The sequence below is a fragment of the Pogona vitticeps genome, chromosome 4, assembly GCF_051106095.1.
Source record: "Pogona vitticeps strain Pit_001003342236 chromosome 4, PviZW2.1, whole genome shotgun sequence".
NCBI classification, from domain to species: Eukaryota; Metazoa; Chordata; class Lepidosauria; order Squamata; family Agamidae; genus Pogona; species Pogona vitticeps.
The window spans coordinates 219,385,094-219,404,853 of record NC_135786.1 but is presented as its reverse complement, the minus strand read 5'-3'; the positions used below and the strand labels follow the sequence as shown (position 1 = coordinate 219,404,853).

The following is a 19,760-nucleotide window of genomic DNA, read 5'->3' as shown; positions in this document are numbered from 1 at the left end:
GCCAGAGAGTTCCAGAATAACATTTACTTTTGCTTCATTGATTACGCAAAAGCCTTTGTTTGTGTTGACCACAACAAACTATGGCAAGTCATTAAAGAAATGGAAGTGCCTGACCACCTTATCCATCTCCTGAAAAAATCTATATGTGGGACAGGAAGCAACAGTTAGAACTGGATATGGAACAATTGATTGGTCACAAAGGAGTGTGACAAGGCTGTATACTGTCCCCCCGTTTATTTAACTTTTATGCATAATACATCATGCAAAAGGCAGGACTGGATGAATCTCAAGCTGGAATTAAGATTGCCAGAAGAAATATCAATGACCTCAGATATGCAGATGATACCACTCTGATGGGATAAAGTGAGGAGGAATTAAAGAAACTCTTAATGAGGGTGAAAGAGGAGAGCGCAAAAAATGGTCTGAAGCTCAACATAAAAAAAATAAGATCGTGGCCACTGGTCCCATCGCCTCCTGGCAAATGGGGAGGATATGGAGGCAGTGACAGATTTTACTTTCTTGGGCTCCATGATCACTACAGATGGTGACAGCAGCCACGAAATTAAAAGACACCTGCTTCTTGGGAGGAAAGCAATGACAAACCTAGACAGCATCTTAAAAAGCAGCGACATCACCTTGCCAACAAAGGTTCGCATAGTCAAAGCTATGGTTTTTCCAGTAGTAATGTATGGAAGTGAGAGCTGGACCATAAAGAAAGCTGACCGCCAAATATTTGATGCTTTTGAATTGTGGTGCTGGAGGAGACTCTTGAGAATCCCCTGGACTGCAAGGAAATCAAATCTATCCATTTTGAAGGAAATCAACTCTGAGTGCTCACTGGAAGGACAGATCCTGAAGCTGAGGCTCTGATACTTTGGCCATCTCATGAGAAGAGAAGACTCCCTGGAAAAGACCATGATGTTGGGAAAGTGTGAAGGCAAGAGGAGAAGGGGACAACAGAGGACAAGATGGTTGGGCAGTGTCACCGAAACTACGAACATGAATTTGACCCAACTGCGGGAGGCAGAAGAAGACAGGAGGGCTTGGCATGCTCTGGTCCATGGGGTCACGAAGAGTCGGACATGACTTAACGACTAAACAACAACAACTTATAAATAATAATGTTATTAGTCTATTGGTCTGGGACTCTTTCTTGACACACTGGAACTTCAGGCTCTAATATTATCTATTACAGTATATGCTCAGTGTAAACTTAATGTTAGGACCTGTTGGAAATCATTAATTCAGAGGATTGACACAAATCTTTAGTGTCTTTGTAATCCATAATCACAACAAATATAATTATTTGCAATGGGAACACCTCAGAAAAAATCACCTTCTGAGAACCCCATCGTTTTCTTATTCTCTGTGACAAAAGAAGGAGGATGGCTGGATGGCAAACAGGAAACAGACAATGTAATACTATTCAGACCTGGCCCAAAATATATAAAGACAAGAGACAAAGAAAGCACTAGAAAATCTGCCATGGAATGAAAGTTTGAATTAATGCGGTGATATTGAAAATCTTGAACTAAGGTTCTGAGCTAATCTACTCACACTGGAATTTCCTCTTCTCACTAAAGCAATACAAAGCTAACAAAAACATTAAGTACACAATGAAGTTCCTACATCACTCAACATTCTTGACCACAATCTCTCTTTCACCCAGGAGACCATACACCCTTATTTTTAAGTCAAAGCCCTTCCCCACCCGAAAAAGGAATAATATATACTTCCAAATCATGTATTTAGTATGTTCCCTCATAGAAGGAGACTCCTAAATGTTAAATGCAGTTTCAACATGTCATTTCTTAAATTGATAGACAGCATTGGCAATTCCCTTTAGCAAAACAAATTCAGCATCACTGGCAACCTGTTTTCCCCAAATACATCTGTCCAAACATTGGGGGATCTGTATTCCAATTAAGATTTAAATGTAAAAAAATATTCTTCCACTTAAATAAAATCTTTAAAGAGTGGATTTGGAGGCCATAACAGAACAATATGTATTATGTGTTTTCTTCAAACAAAATTGAGTATTCTCTACTTTAGCCTTCAAAAAATAATCAAGAGGGTCCGTGTTTTTTTCCTTGCAAGAAACTCTCTCAGAACTCAACCCTTTTGTAAAATGTAAGTTCTACAAATAACCTACTCATGTTCATTGATGTAAAGTTCAGCAAGTTCATGCCAGGCTTCTTGGTCACCAACAAACCTAACAAAAGAGAGAAAGGGGGAAAATAGTCTTAAAAATTGAAGTACTCTGTCAAAATGAACAGCATGGAGGCCAAGAAATAAATCAAATGGAAATTCCATTTTAATTAAAAAGTCTTATCAGAATGGCAAAACACAATACACATTCTTCTAAAACACTCACTGTTCCAGATACTCATTCAACTCTCGGATGGCTTCTGCATTTTTTCCTTGGGCTTTACGGATGGCAATCTTACGCTTTCTTGCTGCCTGTGGGTTGAAATTAACAGAGGATTATGTGTTCACAATTCCCTTGGTTGGGGGGAGGTGTTTGGTGATACAGGCAGTTTGTGCAAATTATTATCTCAATGCCAAAAGATTTCTACCATGGTGCAATTGCTTAGCTGGAGTTTATAAATATACTGTATCCCGAAGCAAGATTTTAAAATTCTTCTTGCTATGGTATTATATTTCATTTTTTTTTTCATGCAACATTTCATCCAAATAAGTAATTGTTCAGTTATCAATAACTAGAAAGCAGTGGGGAACCCTAATTTATAGCCAGCCCAAAGGCTACCAACTTTTCATTCACATACTCTGCCTTGCATGGACACTCGGTTACTAGAGTTTACAAATCCATTATGTGATCTTTTGCCTAAACATCTCCTTCACAATTTTTTCAGCTTTTTTTATAAATAGTAGTATTACCTAACCCAAAGTAGAGATCTAGGTTTCCTGAATAAGCCTCTTTCATATTGCAGAGATCATATTGTTTTTTAAAAAAAAGATGAGCAATGCTCTGCAAATAATTCCTGGCAGTGAAAGAAGCTTTAGGAAGGAAAATCAGTTTTTAGCACAGCTATTTAAACTCTAAACCATCTGACTGATGCTCCCTGAAATTAGCAACTTCTTAATGGAAAAATGAAGAACTAAACCCTACAAATTTTAGTCTGGGAGCACAGGACATTAGCTAAACCACTAAACGAACACATCCTTAAAAACAATTGAACAGCTTCATTTGCACTGATAGAGCAGACAGCTCATGGTTATGAGAGGGGTTCTTTCTTTCTACCTCTGAATACCATTCCTTCAGAAACACACAAGTAGGGCCTCCTCCTCAAATGAGTTGGAATTAGAATTTCCAGCAGCTGCTGCTCTATTTGTAAACCACTGTATTCCCACACAACAGAAGCTATTCAGACCTCTAAACCTCCTCCTAACAGAAACATTATATCCTTTTCTAGGGTGCATGCATCAACTGATTATTATCTTGCACTAACTCCTAGCAGATATTTGATCACACCAGAGGAATGGTGGAAAGTGTGTAACTAACTTCCCATGTTAAGGTTACCTGCATAAACCAGTGCATGGAATTGCTTGTTCTAAAACCAAGCAACTTTCTTGAATTCCAGACCTTTCAAGTATCAGTTGCTTCTCTAACAAGCTTTTAAAAAGCCCTGCAAAGTAATACTACCTGTAGGTATCAGAAATAAACCGTACTGTTATGTATAATTATGTTTACAATTACAGCCCAATTTTGGTACATTTGAAATTCTTAACTTGCTAAATCTTATCTGCTATAGTCAAGAAACCTCACTGGATTTACACCTATTGGTTCCCATATCTGTCTGGTTTAAACATAACCAGATTCTCAACATAACTTTTTGTAGTCAGTTGGAAGAAAGTAAGTTTGCTGTACCTAGGTACTTTTCATTGCAATCCTCTCTGAGTTATGTCACTCCTCCCTATCTTCCAGCAATCTGAGTAGGATCACAGGGCAACAAATCCTGAGTTTGGACCGAATATAGGCTTACAGGATGTGAAACAATATGTGTTCTGTCCTCCAGAAGCACCCATCATGAATCAACCTCACAAACAGATGAAATGGTCCTAAAAATTGAAGTACTCTATCAAAATGAACAGTATGGATGACAAGAAATAAATCATTTGGAGAAACACTTGTCTTCAAGATGCATCTGTAAGGGCCCGCTTTGAAAACTGATTTGCTGAACTAGGTTGAGCCCTAATTTTGTTTGGACCAATCAGACTGAATTTTAATCCTGAGATTCAGAAATCCAAAGGTTCAGCATTTTCACCATCTTTTACTGGGAAACCAAAATGACACTTTTGCAGGCACATGTGCATGAAATCTATAGATGTGGTGGTCTTGTAAGAGCAGATAACCCTCGCCAAATTGCTGACAGGTAGCTCCAGGGATTTCTGTCCAAGCCACTTTGAATTTTTTTTTCCTTTTATAAGTCAGCCATTATTGCTGCCGTCTCTGCCTCTGGTCACAGAGAAAACACTATATGAGTTGCTGTTTCTACAGAGAGAGAGACAGACTGAGGGATGAATGTTCTTGTTTGTGCAAAGGCTGTGCATGTGCCTAGTGGACACATGTGTGTTGGTTTTATGTACTCTGATTTTATGCTTGTATAAACTACAGAGTTTTGCTGCCTATTAAAATTAAAACATAATAAGACAATTGAAACACACGTATCAGCTCACTCAAGCAATTACACAAAATCAAAAATCTAGTCAGTGTGAAGGAAGATGCCAATAACAAAGAGATCAAGCCCAGCAAAGAAACACAGCCATCTACAAAAGCAGCTAAAGAACAAAAAGCTAAACAAGAGAATTGAATTTCTATAATAATAATGTGTGCTGTCAATTATGTCTTATGGAGACCCTTCCAGGGTTTTTAAGGTACAGAGTACTCAGAAGAGATTTATTATTCCTTTTTTGGAGGGGGGGAGCTTGGGGCTCTGCAACTTGGCCAAGGCTACTCAGGCTGGGTCTTCTCCCAGGAAACACAGTGGAGAATCAAACTCCCAACCTCTGGCTCTGCAGCCAGATATCTAACTCATTGAACTATCCAGCCCGCCCAAATTTACACAGATGCAATCTTTCTCTCCCAAACCCTGTGACTCGAGGATGGTAAGATTCTTTTTGCAGATTGGAGCCTAGGGTTCTCAGTGACAAAGGTTTAGCTCCCCTCCTACACATAACATTATGCTTAGATACTGCTGTTGAAAATATACTGTCTCAAGTTTTTCTTAACAGTCTCTTTTTCGCAAGGCTAATCTAAAGCAATTTTGACTGAGCCAATCTATTCCAGAGCCAAACCAACCCGACTTGATTTTGGAAATCAAGATAAAGCTTAAGTGATGGCCCAGATGCAGTTTCAAATATTGACCAGTAGCTTTAGCCAGAGTCACCCCCAAACTCTACAGTTTTCTAAATGAAAACAAAATAATTGCATTGGAAAAGACGTACATAGTATTGTAACATGAAGTCTGCTGAAAGTAGATAGTTCACCAACTATTGTACACATACTTGTAAGAAAACACATACTACTACTGTTACTATGTTACAATGTAAACACATTGAATTCAAACTGTCTGTGTAGGAAACCGATTTTTAAATTAGCCTTCAGCTGGCATTCCACACCAAAGGCTTAGCGGCTGAACTACAGTCTTCTATCCCACATTATAATCCAATAAAATGATGAATTTCAGTAAGTACTTAGAAATATATTTAACTGATGCAACTTAATAAGTAGTCTTGCTTCAGCTTTCAATAACTATATCCTTTTTCAAGCAAAGTAAATAATGGAGAACCTGAATGTTGCATTCATTTTATAGTTTACTGATATTCTGACGTGATAAATATAGGATGAAATAATTTTGAGAGAACAATTTAGTTCCCTCTTATAGATTAAATAATTTATTCCTGCTGTAAAAAACTGGGGTGTATTTGTAAATGTATTTACAATCAGAAGAACCATATGATTCCATGAAGATCACTTTTTTCTATTCATATTGCATTTGATTTATGGCATTACAACCAACAGATTATTAAAGTAGGAATGAGTGGGGAAACGATTCAATCCATGACTTAGGGTAGAAAGTGTCTTTAAAAGTATTTGTAATTCCTCTCAAAATAAGAGATTCCTGAGAAGTTACTTGACGCACAAGAGAAATTTTTCCCTTTTCATTCAAAAAGTATTTGAGGACCTAGTTAAAATGTGTCTGCAACCAGATCCGTTTCGCTTCATCATGCAGAACCTGTGACATGGAATTTCCCCCTATCCGTTTCCCAGCATTCAGAACAAAACCCTACACAGATTACTGGCTCTGTAAAGTCATCTTTCTCAATGGAAAAATATAGGTCATCTTAAAGAAACACACTATAATTGGTATCAAATGAGCACAGGTGCTTTAGTACGGCCCATATTTCTTTATTAAGCAATAAACCAATCCAAGTTATTCTTTTTAAATGGGTTACTAATCCCCAATTTGGGTCAAAAACTAATCCTCTCTCATGATTTTAAAAAAGAACAGTACTAAGTGAAGTGAGAATTTAGTGTCAACTTCTGCATTTGAATAGCAAGAGACAGACATATGGTTTAAGGGAAGAAAACATTTACCAGGAGAAGAGTTTTAATCCAATTAGTCTCTTAAAAAAAAGGAATTCTGCCACATTTTGGACACAACTTTCTTTTGAGAAATATTTTGAAAAAATAGTGTTTTATGTTACATTATTAAATTCCTTTAAATTGCTAAATCGTTAAACATTGTTTTTAAGACCACTGGATTTGAATCCCACTGTGGCAAATGCCTATGGGCATTAACACTTCAGAAAATCAAGACCAGATTCTGGTGTAGAGGCATATCAGTGCATACCAGTGACCATTATCGGTTTCAGTATATGTATTGGTGGTTGTGGCTTGCCGTCAAAGTGGCCATCTATGGCATTAACAGATCTAGGGCAGAGACAGAATCCCCCCCGCCCCCCATCCCGGATCACTGTAATTTCTAATAGGAAAAAAGGGATTTGGATCCATCCTCTCTAATAAAGGCAGAGTTTCCCCAGGGTACTCTTCTTGCTTGCCAACACAGGATCCAGTTAGGCCATTGTTTCTGGCACTAAAATGAAAAGTGATCGGTAGGATTTATTCTTATGTCAAGAAAAGAGAATTATACCCAATAGAGCAAGAAGGGGACTACAGTTACAGAAAAGCAGCACAGATGCCTTTTATAGGTATAAAAATTTCTACACAGGACATTTTTTTTAAAAAAAGTTACATGAATATAAGTATCTCTTCCGCAAGCTAATCATATGGTGTCCTTCCTTCCAGGCAACTAGAGGTTTTATAGCTGAGTTCATGGTTAGACAGTATGCTACATGCTAGGTATCATTTCAAGAAACCATCCTAAATTTTCTATGCAGTTTATGCATCAAATGTCCTACTGTCCAAAACCAGGATCCATTCACTCACAAGATCTTAGAAAGAGGACACTTATTTTGTTACAAAACACAACAGCAGAAAACACAATAATAGCATAGGCTACAAATGAAGTTAAGTCAATGTGCTGCAAATTAGAGGCCTTGGTTTACATTTTAAAAATTAGCAAATGTTTAAATGACATGGCCACTTGAGTCACAAAGTATTAACAGTTACATTAGTGTTGCATGAGAACTAAAGCCTCCCATCTCTTTTCAACAGCTTTTGTGCCCAACATCGGAAACCAAAAAGCCATCGGATTCAGATTCTAAAGCAGTAAACTTCTAAATGTTCAACTGTAATCCCGATTTTGAATTTTCTTCTCTGACTTTCCACAGCAGTGATTACTGCTGCTCCCTGTCAGAACTATGGCACTATCTGCATATTTTAACTTACATTTCTTCTACTACTAATCCACCTTTCCATATGATAAGGTCTGTATAAACTAAAAAAACAAGGAGCTACAATGCACAATATACGATATTTTTGCTAGCAGAAACCATTCTGTTTTTTTCCATATTCTGTCCTAACAACAGTGTCTTGTTCCGAGTATACATTACACATCAAGCCAATCATATGGTGTTTCTGGCACGTATCGTTAAAAACATGTGTTGCTACCTCCTCTTAACTAAGTTCCTTGTCATCAAAACAGTGCTTCATTTCATATAAACCTTACTCAAGCATTCTAGTTTAATCAGTACACAGACTGTGTGTGTGTGTTGGGTTGATCTGCATAAAGGCTTCACTCCCCACCACTGTCATCCTCGATAAATTGGAGAGAGAAAGTCTGCAGCAGGGGATACTTCTTTACTTGTGTAGCCAATGTAGAACCCTAAGATCTTATACTTCAGAAGGTATCACTCCAGCCTATGCCAGAGAACACAAAGAGGGGGGCATGTCAGTTTCTATGTTCATCCCTTCATAAATTGGCTAAAGAGGGCTGCAGACATACTGTTATAGATGATGTAGGTGTAAATGTATTAGTTTTATCTGTTTCATTGGACTTTTGCTCACATGGTTTCTTTGCTTTGTCAAAGACAGACCAAAGCGCGCGCACACACCCTATTTTTATGGCTTCTTAATTATAAAATCTGTACTGCTTCTTTATATGAGCTGTGGTATATGTTAACAGAACCAAAGCCTTAATAACTGGAGTAGTTTATGAAAGATTGAGGGCTGTTTCAATTGAATAAAATTAACAATGTAAGAAAAATTCAGGGGTAATCCATATAGAAAAAAGCTACAGACAAAGGAAATTAGTATACACAACAGTTCCATTAAGGACATTGATTATACAACTGCATTATCATTTTTACTTGCTGTTCATCTTTTCTGAAGTGATAAAAGTTATGTAAACAAATATACTTTGTACATGGAATAAATGTTTGTAAAAGGTTTATCTTTTCATAAATTTACGGAAGACAACAGATGGGAAATGTAACTGTAATTTCATGTTTGCATTCTGTCTGATACACAGTCAGACTGAAAGACTTCTCAAAAGCCTAAATGAGTTTGAAGTCAGTTGTTATGACATAATAACCAAATTCTAAAATCTGTAAGGAAGATATATGCATTACTCATCTCTCATTCTCCTGACATCCCATACCAGTCACTTTCACAACTCAATGCCATCTGCTTTCTCAAAACCACTGAGAATTACTTTCTAAAGAATGTTCAAAACCTAGCAAATTTTCTAAGTGGAAATCTATGAGGCAGGCATCAAGAGCTTGATACAGGAGATGAATTCCTACCCAAGAGTTCAACTGTTAAGGCTAATGGAGTATAACAGAACCTGGCCATTCATAAGACACATTGCTCTGACTTGCTTTTCACTTTACATCAAATCTACCTATCCCTTACAAAGTATATGGACTATGACTTTTTGTGCCCCGTTTTTTTAATTTAGCGTTTTGGCATCCTTATTATTTTAACATAAGAAACAAACCTTCTTTAACATCCCTTTTGCAATATTAAAAATGTTTGCCCCATCCTAATTTCTTAGCTAGAAGATGTAACAATGACTGGCAATAAGACACACTTTTGTATTACATAAGCTAAAGTTTACAGATCTCTATATCCTAATGGAAAAAGCTGTTGGATATTAAAGTTGCTTTTAATCTGTATGAAGCCCCTATCTTTCCTGTTTGAAACTGTCAGCTCCTACAATGCGTGATTTTTACATGACTTATGTGAACAAAAGTCTATGTTTCACTTGCCAAACAAGAGAAAATGTTTAATATATCTAAGCAACTCCATGTGTCAGCACACCAGAAGAGACTGCTTTAAGCTCAAGTTAGTGCCAAGACAAACTCAGCAATAGTTTCAGTTTAAAACCATGAACCATTTATTTTCCTACAGCAGCCATATGTGCAGATGGAAATAATTAACAGGTAGATGACATATAAACAACTCCAATACCTGACAATTTATCAAAACGTTCTACTTAACCTTCATTTTTTAACACAGAAAAATCAAACTAGCCACACTTGTCTGAAGAAAAGGCATTTGTTTTATATGGAAGATTTTAAAAATTGTAAGAAACCCAAGTGATTGGCTCTTTTAACATTTCAATAACTTTTCAATACTACTGTGCTGCAAATTTAGCGTTCATGAATCCAATGCTTTCAGATCAGAAACACCAAGAGCTGGACTTGTATGTAAGAAAGAGTATGAAAGTATAAAGAGAGAGAGTAGTATCACTAGTATTATCAAAAATATGTTTCCAACAATCATTATTTTTAGGAGGTCATCTGCTTTGGAAGATATTTTTTTGTTTGTGTATTCTGCAAGTTGAGAAAATACAACTTTTTTTTTTCTAAAAATGCCATTTTTTGCATCTTACAATCAGCATGTGAACACACTTTCTATGACTTCTTACAATTCAAAAGCCAGTGTGGCTCAGCAAACCAACTTTCACATAAATCATCTGATAAAAATAGATTTTATATCTCAAACAAAAACACTCCACAGCAGTTTTGCTTTAGTCAAAATCATTAATTTTGAAGATTCACCATGTAGGGACATGGTGGCGCTGCGGGCTAAACCGCAGACGCCTGTGCTGCAGGGTCAGAAGACCAAGCAGTCGTAAGATCGAATCCACGCAACGGAGTGAGCTCCCGTTGCTTGTCCCAGCTCCCGCCAACCTAGCGGTTCGAAAGCACGCAAATGCAAGTAGATAAATAGGGACCACTTCGGTGGGAAGGTAACAGCGCGTTCCGTGTCTAAGTCGCACTGGCCATGTGACCACGGAAGATTGTCTTCGGACAAAAAAACGCTGGCTCTATGGCTTGGAAACAGGGATGAGCACTGCCCCCTAGAGTCGAACACGACTGGACAAAAATTGTCAAGGGGAACCTTTACCTTTACCTTACCATGTAGAGCAAGACCTGATTTTTCTCAAGGTTGCAAAATTCTGTACAGGTTTTTTTCCCCATTTATTTTCATTTGACAGAACTACATGGGGGTTTGCTTTCTCCCAAAATGGCTATGTTTTTTTAATACCAAATACTCTAAAACAGTAACAATCTAATTACCTCTTTTGCTTCAGTAGCTTCGTTTTTCTGCATACAACATATCTCAATATAATGTACCAAAAGAAATCTCTTTTAAGATCTAAAGCATCATCTTCTGTTTTACTGCTCTAGCACACAAGCAACAGCAAACATTGTAAAATAAAATTAGAAAGGAGAAAATCCAATAATATCAGTAAAAATTTAAATAAACTGTACTCATGTGCTATATTTAAGTATAAAATTTTCATAATAAAAATGAGAACATATTATAAACGCTATTGTAATGTAACTGTTCCACATTCTACATCAAGTGGCTCAGGGCAGAACAACTTACCACAACAGTCAACTTTGCTTATAAAAAGGAGTTAAGACTTTGTCTTTACAAGAAAAATGTTGCTATTTGGAATGTGAAACATTTGTCCTTGTGTCACAAACTGATCCTGATCTGGATTTCCCACGGTTCTAAGAAGGACCTCAAAAGCCCTTCATGCTCAACCATGATACAACACTGGAAAGCCACACTTGCAAAGGCAGACTCTTTTATTGTATGGAATCTGATTATAATTGTCTACACAGAAAATGACAATATATTCAAATGTGCTTCAGTAAAGGCCTTTCTATGACTATAAGTTATAGTATCTGCAAAGCAAGACAAAATGCTGGGAGAGAGAATAAATCTGATTAGATAGGGTAGCTATTCTTGAAGTGCTTAGAAATCCTGCACTCGTTTGAACATTCAGATCTCACCATTTTAATTATATCTATATTTTGAAAGAGCCTTGTGGCGCAATGGTCAAACCAAGACTCGGCTCATGACCTGAGTTTTATCCCAGTGGGCTCAAACTGGTTGACTCAGCCTTCCATTCTTCCCACATCAGTAAACTGAGTACCCAGCTTGCTAAGGGTAGGGACGATGTGTAGCTTGCAGAATTAAATTGTAAACTGCACAGAGATTTAAAGTGCTATGGGGAGGTATATAAGCAGCACACTTGGCTTTCACATCTAGTAAAATGTTTAGATGCACAAAAACCAAGGCTTCTCATATATTCTTCCAAAAACCCTAGTTTAGCAGCTAAATCTAGCACAAACATCTTAATTTTAAACAATAATTTGTTTTTAAACAAAAAATGGCATGTAAAAGTAGCTTTCCCAGTTCTACACAGTTTATAGGTCTGAAGAGTCTTTTGCCAATGAAAATAATCAGATCCATTCCAATGTTCAGTTATCTGTCATAGAGCTTGTTAAAATTAGAGATAGGCACATTTGTCAAGCTTAATTTTGTTCTTGTTCTCATTTCCCCTTGACTCTGCATCAGATTGTAATTATTTGAGTCCACAGACATATGTTTCATGCAAATTAAAATCCACATTTGTATATCTGCATCCATTTTCAGGGTTCTTTGGTAAATTTCTCACTTGAAATTTCTTCAATCCATTTTCCCACTATTATTATTTTGTTTGCATTTTTTTCAAACCTTGTTGTTGTTGTTACCTTTTTTGGAATTGCAGTTTTAATTCCAGTTCAATTTGCTCAGTTAGCCCTCACATCCAAACTAAAGAGAACTGTTACACATCTTTGATTATAACTAGTTATAACTTTTGGTTATAAGACTAGCATAACAATGTTTCTTCCATATGCCGAATATATCATTGAGGTATATGGACCCATGTGACTCCTACATAAAACTGCCCTTCAACATTACAAACTGGAGTCTTCAGTGAGTTCATTAAAATAACTGAACTATTGTTTTGATTTGCCTGTCAAAATATAAAGCGTTTACTGGCAATGAGGCTATGGCTCAGATGCTGTATCCATACCAAATCAATAAAAACTCAACATCTAGCAAATGTATTAAATTCACTATGTCAGATGATTATTATTCTGAAATTTCAAACCAAACATTCTTGTGGACAAGGATGACTTAAAATATTAGCTTAAAGTGTGTAACCTCTATAGGAGACCAGGCTGACTGTCTTCTTGCTGTTCTTCTGCCAACACACAAAGAACTTTATTTTTATCTCTTACTCCTGTTAATAAGCAAATCACTGCTGAAGAAAGACTCTTAATTTAGCTGCATCCTTCACCTTTCAGACTTATTTTAATATTGTTTTGAAGAGGTATAATTTAGTATTTTTAGTTAACTAATATATTTAACTGTTCTTAGTACTGTAATTTATTGTATTTTTGATTATTTTAACTTTTGCTTTTTAAATCCCTTCTGAGCTATCTTTGGTCCCTCTGTTGGAAAAAAGGTGGAATATAAATAAAAAACGTAACGCTGGGGTATACTTCTCAACTTACAGTGTTAGTTGAATCTTCCTGTAAAATCCTGTCATATAGCTGGATTGCATCATCATACCTGTTAGATAGGAACAAGAAAGAAGAAAAACATTTATAGGTGAATTCTATCGCCTTCCATGGAATTAAATCAAGAGTACACAATCTGTAAAGCAGTGGTTCCCAACCTTGGGTCCCCAAATGTTTTTAGACTACAACTTCCAGAAGCCATCACCACTGGCTATGCTGGGCAGGATTTCCCAGTACTGCAGTCCAAGAACATCTCGGGACCCAGAGTTGGGAATCACTGCTCTGGAGGTTAAATGGGCATACCCTCCTTCCACAAACATCCCACAACAAAATCAAGCCACCTAGAGTGGTCCTGATCCGACCAGATAGGCGGGATATAAATAAAATAAATAAATAAACAAGTTTTCTTTCAAAAAAGTAAAATCTTTATGACAGCAAACACCCCTCATACTCTCCAGCAACAACAGAAGAACAAGAAGAAGAACAGGAAGAACAAGAACAAGGAGAGGAACAAAAAGAGTAACAAGAACAAGAGGATCAACAAGAAGACGGCATGCATTACAAAATGGTACAAAAGTATTTAGGGCCAGGAACATGGTGCTGCTCTGCCCTGTCCCCCCCCCCACCAAGAAAAACCACACAGTTCTTTGCAGCCACAACTGGAATTTGTGGGCCAAAACATTTTGGACCCTGCAGGCTGTATGTAGCCCTCAGATACCACCTAGCCTACCCCTAATTTAGAGTTTCAAGTGGCCCAGCAAGAGATGCTTACACACAGCTGATGGAAGAACACATGGATACAGACAGGGATCTGGGTAACAATACCCTATCTTTATTAAGCTGGCTGGGTGTATATTCTGATGCAGCAAGGGCTGCTAGGTTTTTTTGTGTGAATTTACTACTGCTCAAAATCTTGTTTACTGTGCCTAAAATCTTGTTCACTATGCATAAACAAGATATTGAGCACAAGAGGGTGTAGGACTTTTTGTTTGCGATTATTACAAACTGCCATAAATTGCCTTGAGAATCAGTGAATCAAAAGGAGAAGGACAAGTCTTTATATTTTTAAAAGGGCTAAATCCAACTATTAGTCCCACAAATTGGATTTAGCAATTCAAAGAATGGATTAGTTAACACTTATGTAAATACCATTGGTTCAGTGGATATACCTTAATAGGCACTATCAGCTGGATTTAGTCCTTTGTTTTTGATAGAATACAAACCACTCAGTGTACTTTGATTAGCAGAGGCTCTGCAAGATGTCGGGTCATGAATTTAAACTGTAACTTTATATAAGCAATGCTACTATTAAAGTACAGTCTCTCTTCCATGTTTTCTGCACTTATCTGTAGAGTACCCCTTCAAAGAAACAACTTTGCATGGAAGACCTGTTGGTGAGAATGACTTACAGAGGTCTGCCCTCACTCCCTTGCTCCAGATTCTTCAATGTATTGAGGATATCAACACAGTTAAATATCCATTTTAGTTCTTCTGAAAGAACTACAAACATTCAAGATTCTAAATCCCACAGTGAAATTAGGAAATCTTCACCAGAATGTAAACATCTCATGAACAAGGCAGTGTGCAACGTTGGACCTTTGAAAGAGTCAGACAAGACTATGGTGGGTGATGACTTTCAGAAAATGTGTACAACGTAACATCTTGTTGTTATGCTACCATACTAACTACAGTCTGTTCTCCTATAAATGACAACCATGTATTACTAAGTGCATAAAGTTTGATCCCTTTGTAGAAATTCTGCTTGTATACTATATATATATGTTTAAAGTTATGTTTCTAACATTTTTTTAAATCCAGTCACCTTTCCATGGCTTCAAATCTCATGCCAGTTAACCGCTTAACTCTATGGCTCCCAGGGAACTGTCGTCTTAGTTCTTGAAGACAAAACTGTATATTTAAGAAAAACACAAAGGGAAAAAAAGAGGTGGTGAGGGACCATTTTCTCTCAAGTTAGAAACCAATATATGAGTGATGTTTATTTGAATACAGTGACTGAGAGGGTCATCTGGCAGCAGCCTCTTTTAATACAAGCCAAAGAAATGGTATCAACACTTTTCCAGCCGTGTTTGAGAGATACCAGGACACAGAGAACACCCAGATCTCAGGCAGCAAAAATATTCTCTAGTTACTTCCCCCTCACCCACAATTCAAACCAACACTATAATTTATAAACAGCACTTTTCAGCCACATAACACAATTTGCAATCCTGTGGGCAGAATTTACAAAGTTTGGATATTTAGACACAAAGTTCTTAAAGGTGCAGTCCTATATGCAGTAATGTGAGATTAAGTCCCACTGCTTGCAATGGGGCTTGCTTCTGAGCAGATAAAGGACTGTACACTGCACAGCATGACATTTATTAAACATGAACAACTGTCTATGAAAGAAGTTAAAAAGAGGAATGCTGACAGCAAATATAGGCAGGGACGTCTAATTTTTTCCTTTTTAATATATTTATGATCCCTTTTCTTTCAATGAATTCAAAGCAGCATGCATTGCTCTTACAGCAGTTCTATCAGGTAGATCAAGTTAAGAGAGAATAATTGGCCTAAATTCACTAAGTAAGTTTCATGGTTCAATGGAGTATGAATTGTAAGGAGGCATGTAGCAAGTTTAGTGATTTTGGTAACAACTAAAAGCACCAGACAAAGTTTTGCCTAAGGATAGAGGACAGCAGAGCCGGGAATAAGTGGGTTTTCCCAACAATTTCCTGGAGCTGAGGCTTAACATAGTGAGCATGGCAAACTGAATACACTCAAAGGACAGAAGTGTGGCATAAGAGGGGAAAGCAAAAGAAGATGCTGGTCAGAGAGAGAAGGCAGAAGCGTGAATCAGTTTCAGTAACAAGGATCAAGGGGGATGGTCTTGGAAATCTGACCATTGATCCCATTTAGCATCTATCGTGTTTCAACACCAAAAAAACAGCATATTGGGTATTCCAAGTAATACAGCATTGCAGCTCTGTGGAGACTCTATTTAATTAGGAGTACAAACCAGACAGCCCAACTCCTCCCTCAGCTCAGTCCCTACCTTCTGTTTTGTCATTATTGTGTGTGTGTGTGTGTGTTGGAGGGGTTGAACAGACAGAAAGGAAATTAATAAATATAACAAAATTGTAAATATTAAATTAAATATAAAAACAAAATTGTGAAACACTTTCATCTCAATAAAGAAAATACAGAGCCCAATTTTTGAAACACAGGTATTCCAAGTGACTGCCAAAAAAGCAGGTGATCTCACTCAAGGCATGTGCTCTGCTTGTGTGTAAGTAAATGAGAAGAAGCCAGAGAACTACAAAGCTACCCCAGGTTACAAACAGATGTTGGGTGGTGGAAGAAACTGTCCTAAAAGGATAAGAATCCTGATGAACAGCCAAATGGAGTTCTAACACATCTCATCTGGAACTGATGGCACCCATTTCTTTGCAACAGAGGTCTTCCATTTGTTGAGTTTTCTACACCTGGAAAGGCAGACTGCAAAACACAATTTTGGAATCTCAAGCTGCCAGATGTGCCAAAAGGCCAGTCAGAATTATAGCTATTTGGAATGTCTATTAAAGTATGAGGACCAATAAAATCTAACATTTTCATTAAGCCTTCAAACTGTTTTCATTGTGGAGACCAAGCAGTTACATTGCTTGCATCATGCTGTTTTTCTTATAGGACACTTCAGGGCCAGAAGTTCAACCTTAAAATGGTTGCGCCACCTATTAGTGTTCAAAAAAATGACCAAAACATTGAAAGATTTATTAACAAGTTTAAATTTGTTTATTGGTTCTTTAGGAAACTCATAACAAGATTTAAAATTAAGATAAATGTTGTTACAGGGTTCCTATTTAAATAACAAGGGTTTGGAAGGGCCTTAAGATTTTGTAGCATATATGAACTAAGGCTGCAGTCTCTGAAATTCTAAACTTGTTAAGACATATTCATGTGCTAAGCCTGAAAGAGCATGAGGATCAAAGGTTGGTAATGAAATGGGGGAAACAAGTAAGCCGTTCTCTCTCTCCACCTTACCAAAAGTCAAGCAGATCTTTGCGTGTTCATCAAGGTCTGCATATGTACTGTAAGGCATTCTATTCAGGAAAAACTGCTAAGGATGTTCAACTAAACATGTCTACAGCAGATATGCAGACTTCACACAGAACATGTGAAAGTCTGCATGACTTCAGGATGGGGATGTGGTGGCAAGGTTTACTTGCCTGCCTGCACACACCCCCAAACACTCTTTAAGCATCATATGCTTTAATAGGATTCATACCTTATATGCATCAGATTGTTGTTTTTGTTGTTAATATGTTAACTTTCAACACATCCTTGGCAAAAAATAATATATTGAGTCTAAAGCATACATTACTGTGGAAATCAAACCATGTTTGTGGACCATGTAAGATTACATATTCCACTGTCGAACAGAAAAATGTAAGCTCCAGTGGGTGGTGATTATTCAATCTGAAACACTCCGGAATGAGGCAGATTAATTAGATTTGTCTCTAAAAACAAAGAAACTGGTTTCAGCCTAAAGGTCTGTACGCTACATTTTGGTCACAGTAATGTATGAGCTATGCCTGGGAAAGAGGTGGAGTGAAATCTTATGTTTTTAGGCTGCATGATCGACAATGCAGTAGTCGATCATGTCAAAGCCTCTTATTTGGCTTTGACATGATCAACTACTGCATTTTCCTGAACCATTTCTGCATTTGGAACTAGGGGCATTGTTCTTCAAAAGCATTGTCCTGATGTCTAGCTCCAAAAGATAATGCAAAAGGCTTATTTTTTGGTGGTTGTTGTACGTTTGGCCATGTTCTGAAGGTTTTTCTTCCTAACATTTTGCCAGTGTCTGGCATCTTCAGAGGACAGGAGTTAGAACTCTGTGTGTATTCCGGTGTAGTGTGTGGGATAGTTGAGTATTTGTAGCTGTGGGATCAGATTTTTGTCCTTTTTAGGACACTGGGTGATTATGGTGATCAGCATGTTTTTTGTTATGGGTGTATTGTTGTAATAAGGGGGGAGATGATCTGCCACTGTGATTGGTGGGTGTTGTTAACTAGTCTTTTGTGTGAAGTGATTACCAGTCCTTGCGGCTGGGTAGAGTTTGTTGACCTTTTGTGGACTGTATTTTTCAGTGCTGAGAGCCAGGCTTTGTTGATTTTTAGACTTTCTTCTCTTCTGTTGAAGCTTTGCTGGTGTTTGTGGATTTCAATGGCTTCCCTGTGTAGTCTAACATAATGATTGCTGGTGTTGTCCAGTACTTCTGTGTTCCGAAATAGAATTTCATGTCCACCTTGTTTCAGGGTATGTTCAGCTACTGTCGACTTTTCCAGTTGTTTTAGTCTGCAGTGTCTCTCATGTTCTTTGATTCTGGTGTGGATGCTGTGTTTTGCATGATCAGCGCACACAAAAGACTAGCTAACAACACCCATCAATCACAATGACAGATCATTTCTCCCCCACCCTTACCTCACGCACTACACCAGAACACAGACAGAATTCTAACTCTTGTCCTCTGAAGATGCCAGCCACAGAGACTGGGGAAATGTTAGGGGAAAAAAAACCTTCAGAATATGGCCAAACAGCCCAAAAAACCTACAACAGACATCAGATCCCAGCCATGAAAGCCTTCGAGAATACAGTACTTATTTATGTCTTTGCTAGGGTCTTCCCCCAGCCCTACCTTGTCCTCAAGTCATGAAGCTGCTCAGCAAAGTCATGTATAGCTTTGGAGTGCCACCAGAACAATGAAAACACTTTTCATTCATTTTATTTAAATCTTGGCTTTCACTGACAGCATCTTCATTCACCAGAATAACTATGTAATATCAAAGAACTACAACACTGCAAATATAGGCTGAAACCCTGTTGCACAGCTGCACATGTGCAATGTGGATCTGCAGCAACATTAGAGGAAAGAGTGGCAAAGCAGAAGTGCTGTTTACAAAGATACGATATAACTACCATGTTTCCCTGAAAATAAGACAGGGTCTTATATTAATTTTTGCTCCAAAAAACACATTAGGGCTTATTTTCAGGAGATGTTTTCGTTTTTTCATGTACAACAATCTACATTTGTTCCAACAGAGTCATGTCATCTTCTTCTGTTTGCTGCGCAATGGTGGAGGGCGGAGTTTCATTTAACTGGAACTTATTTTTGGAGTAGGGCTTATATTACAAGCATCCTGAAAAATCATACTAGGGCTTATTTACAAATTAGGTCTTATTTTCGGGGAAACAGAGTACACAATCCAGACTATCTGGGCATAATATTGGAATCATTTACATTTTTTTTTTTTTTTTGCTTTTAATAGTGTTTTTAATTATGTAAACTGCACTGGGTTATTTTTTAGGAGAAAGGTGGGGTAAAACATTTTAAATAAATAAATAAATAAAGCCCTGGCATACTTATACTGCTCCAACTTTACATTACATGAAGATGAACAGGGTTT

General features: G+C 37.4%; 1 protein-coding gene across 2 annotated transcripts in view; it reads right to left on the bottom strand.

Annotated features, from left to right (window-relative positions):
• Positions 1–19,760, bottom strand: part of EMC2 (ER membrane protein complex subunit 2) — a 55,037-nt gene that overhangs the window by 19,337 nt on the left and 15,940 nt on the right. For both annotated transcript variants that reach the window (XM_020783458.3, XM_078393679.1), the window contains exons 4-7: positions 15,119–15,204; positions 13,291–13,348; positions 2,375–2,460; positions 2,153–2,212 (exon numbers count right to left, since the gene is read on the bottom strand). In XM_020783458.3, the coding sequence (XP_020639117.1) occupies positions 2,153–2,212; positions 2,375–2,460; positions 13,291–13,348; positions 15,119–15,204 (290 nt within the window). The remainder of the gene's footprint in view (positions 1–2,152; positions 2,213–2,374; positions 2,461–13,290; positions 13,349–15,118; positions 15,205–19,760) is intronic.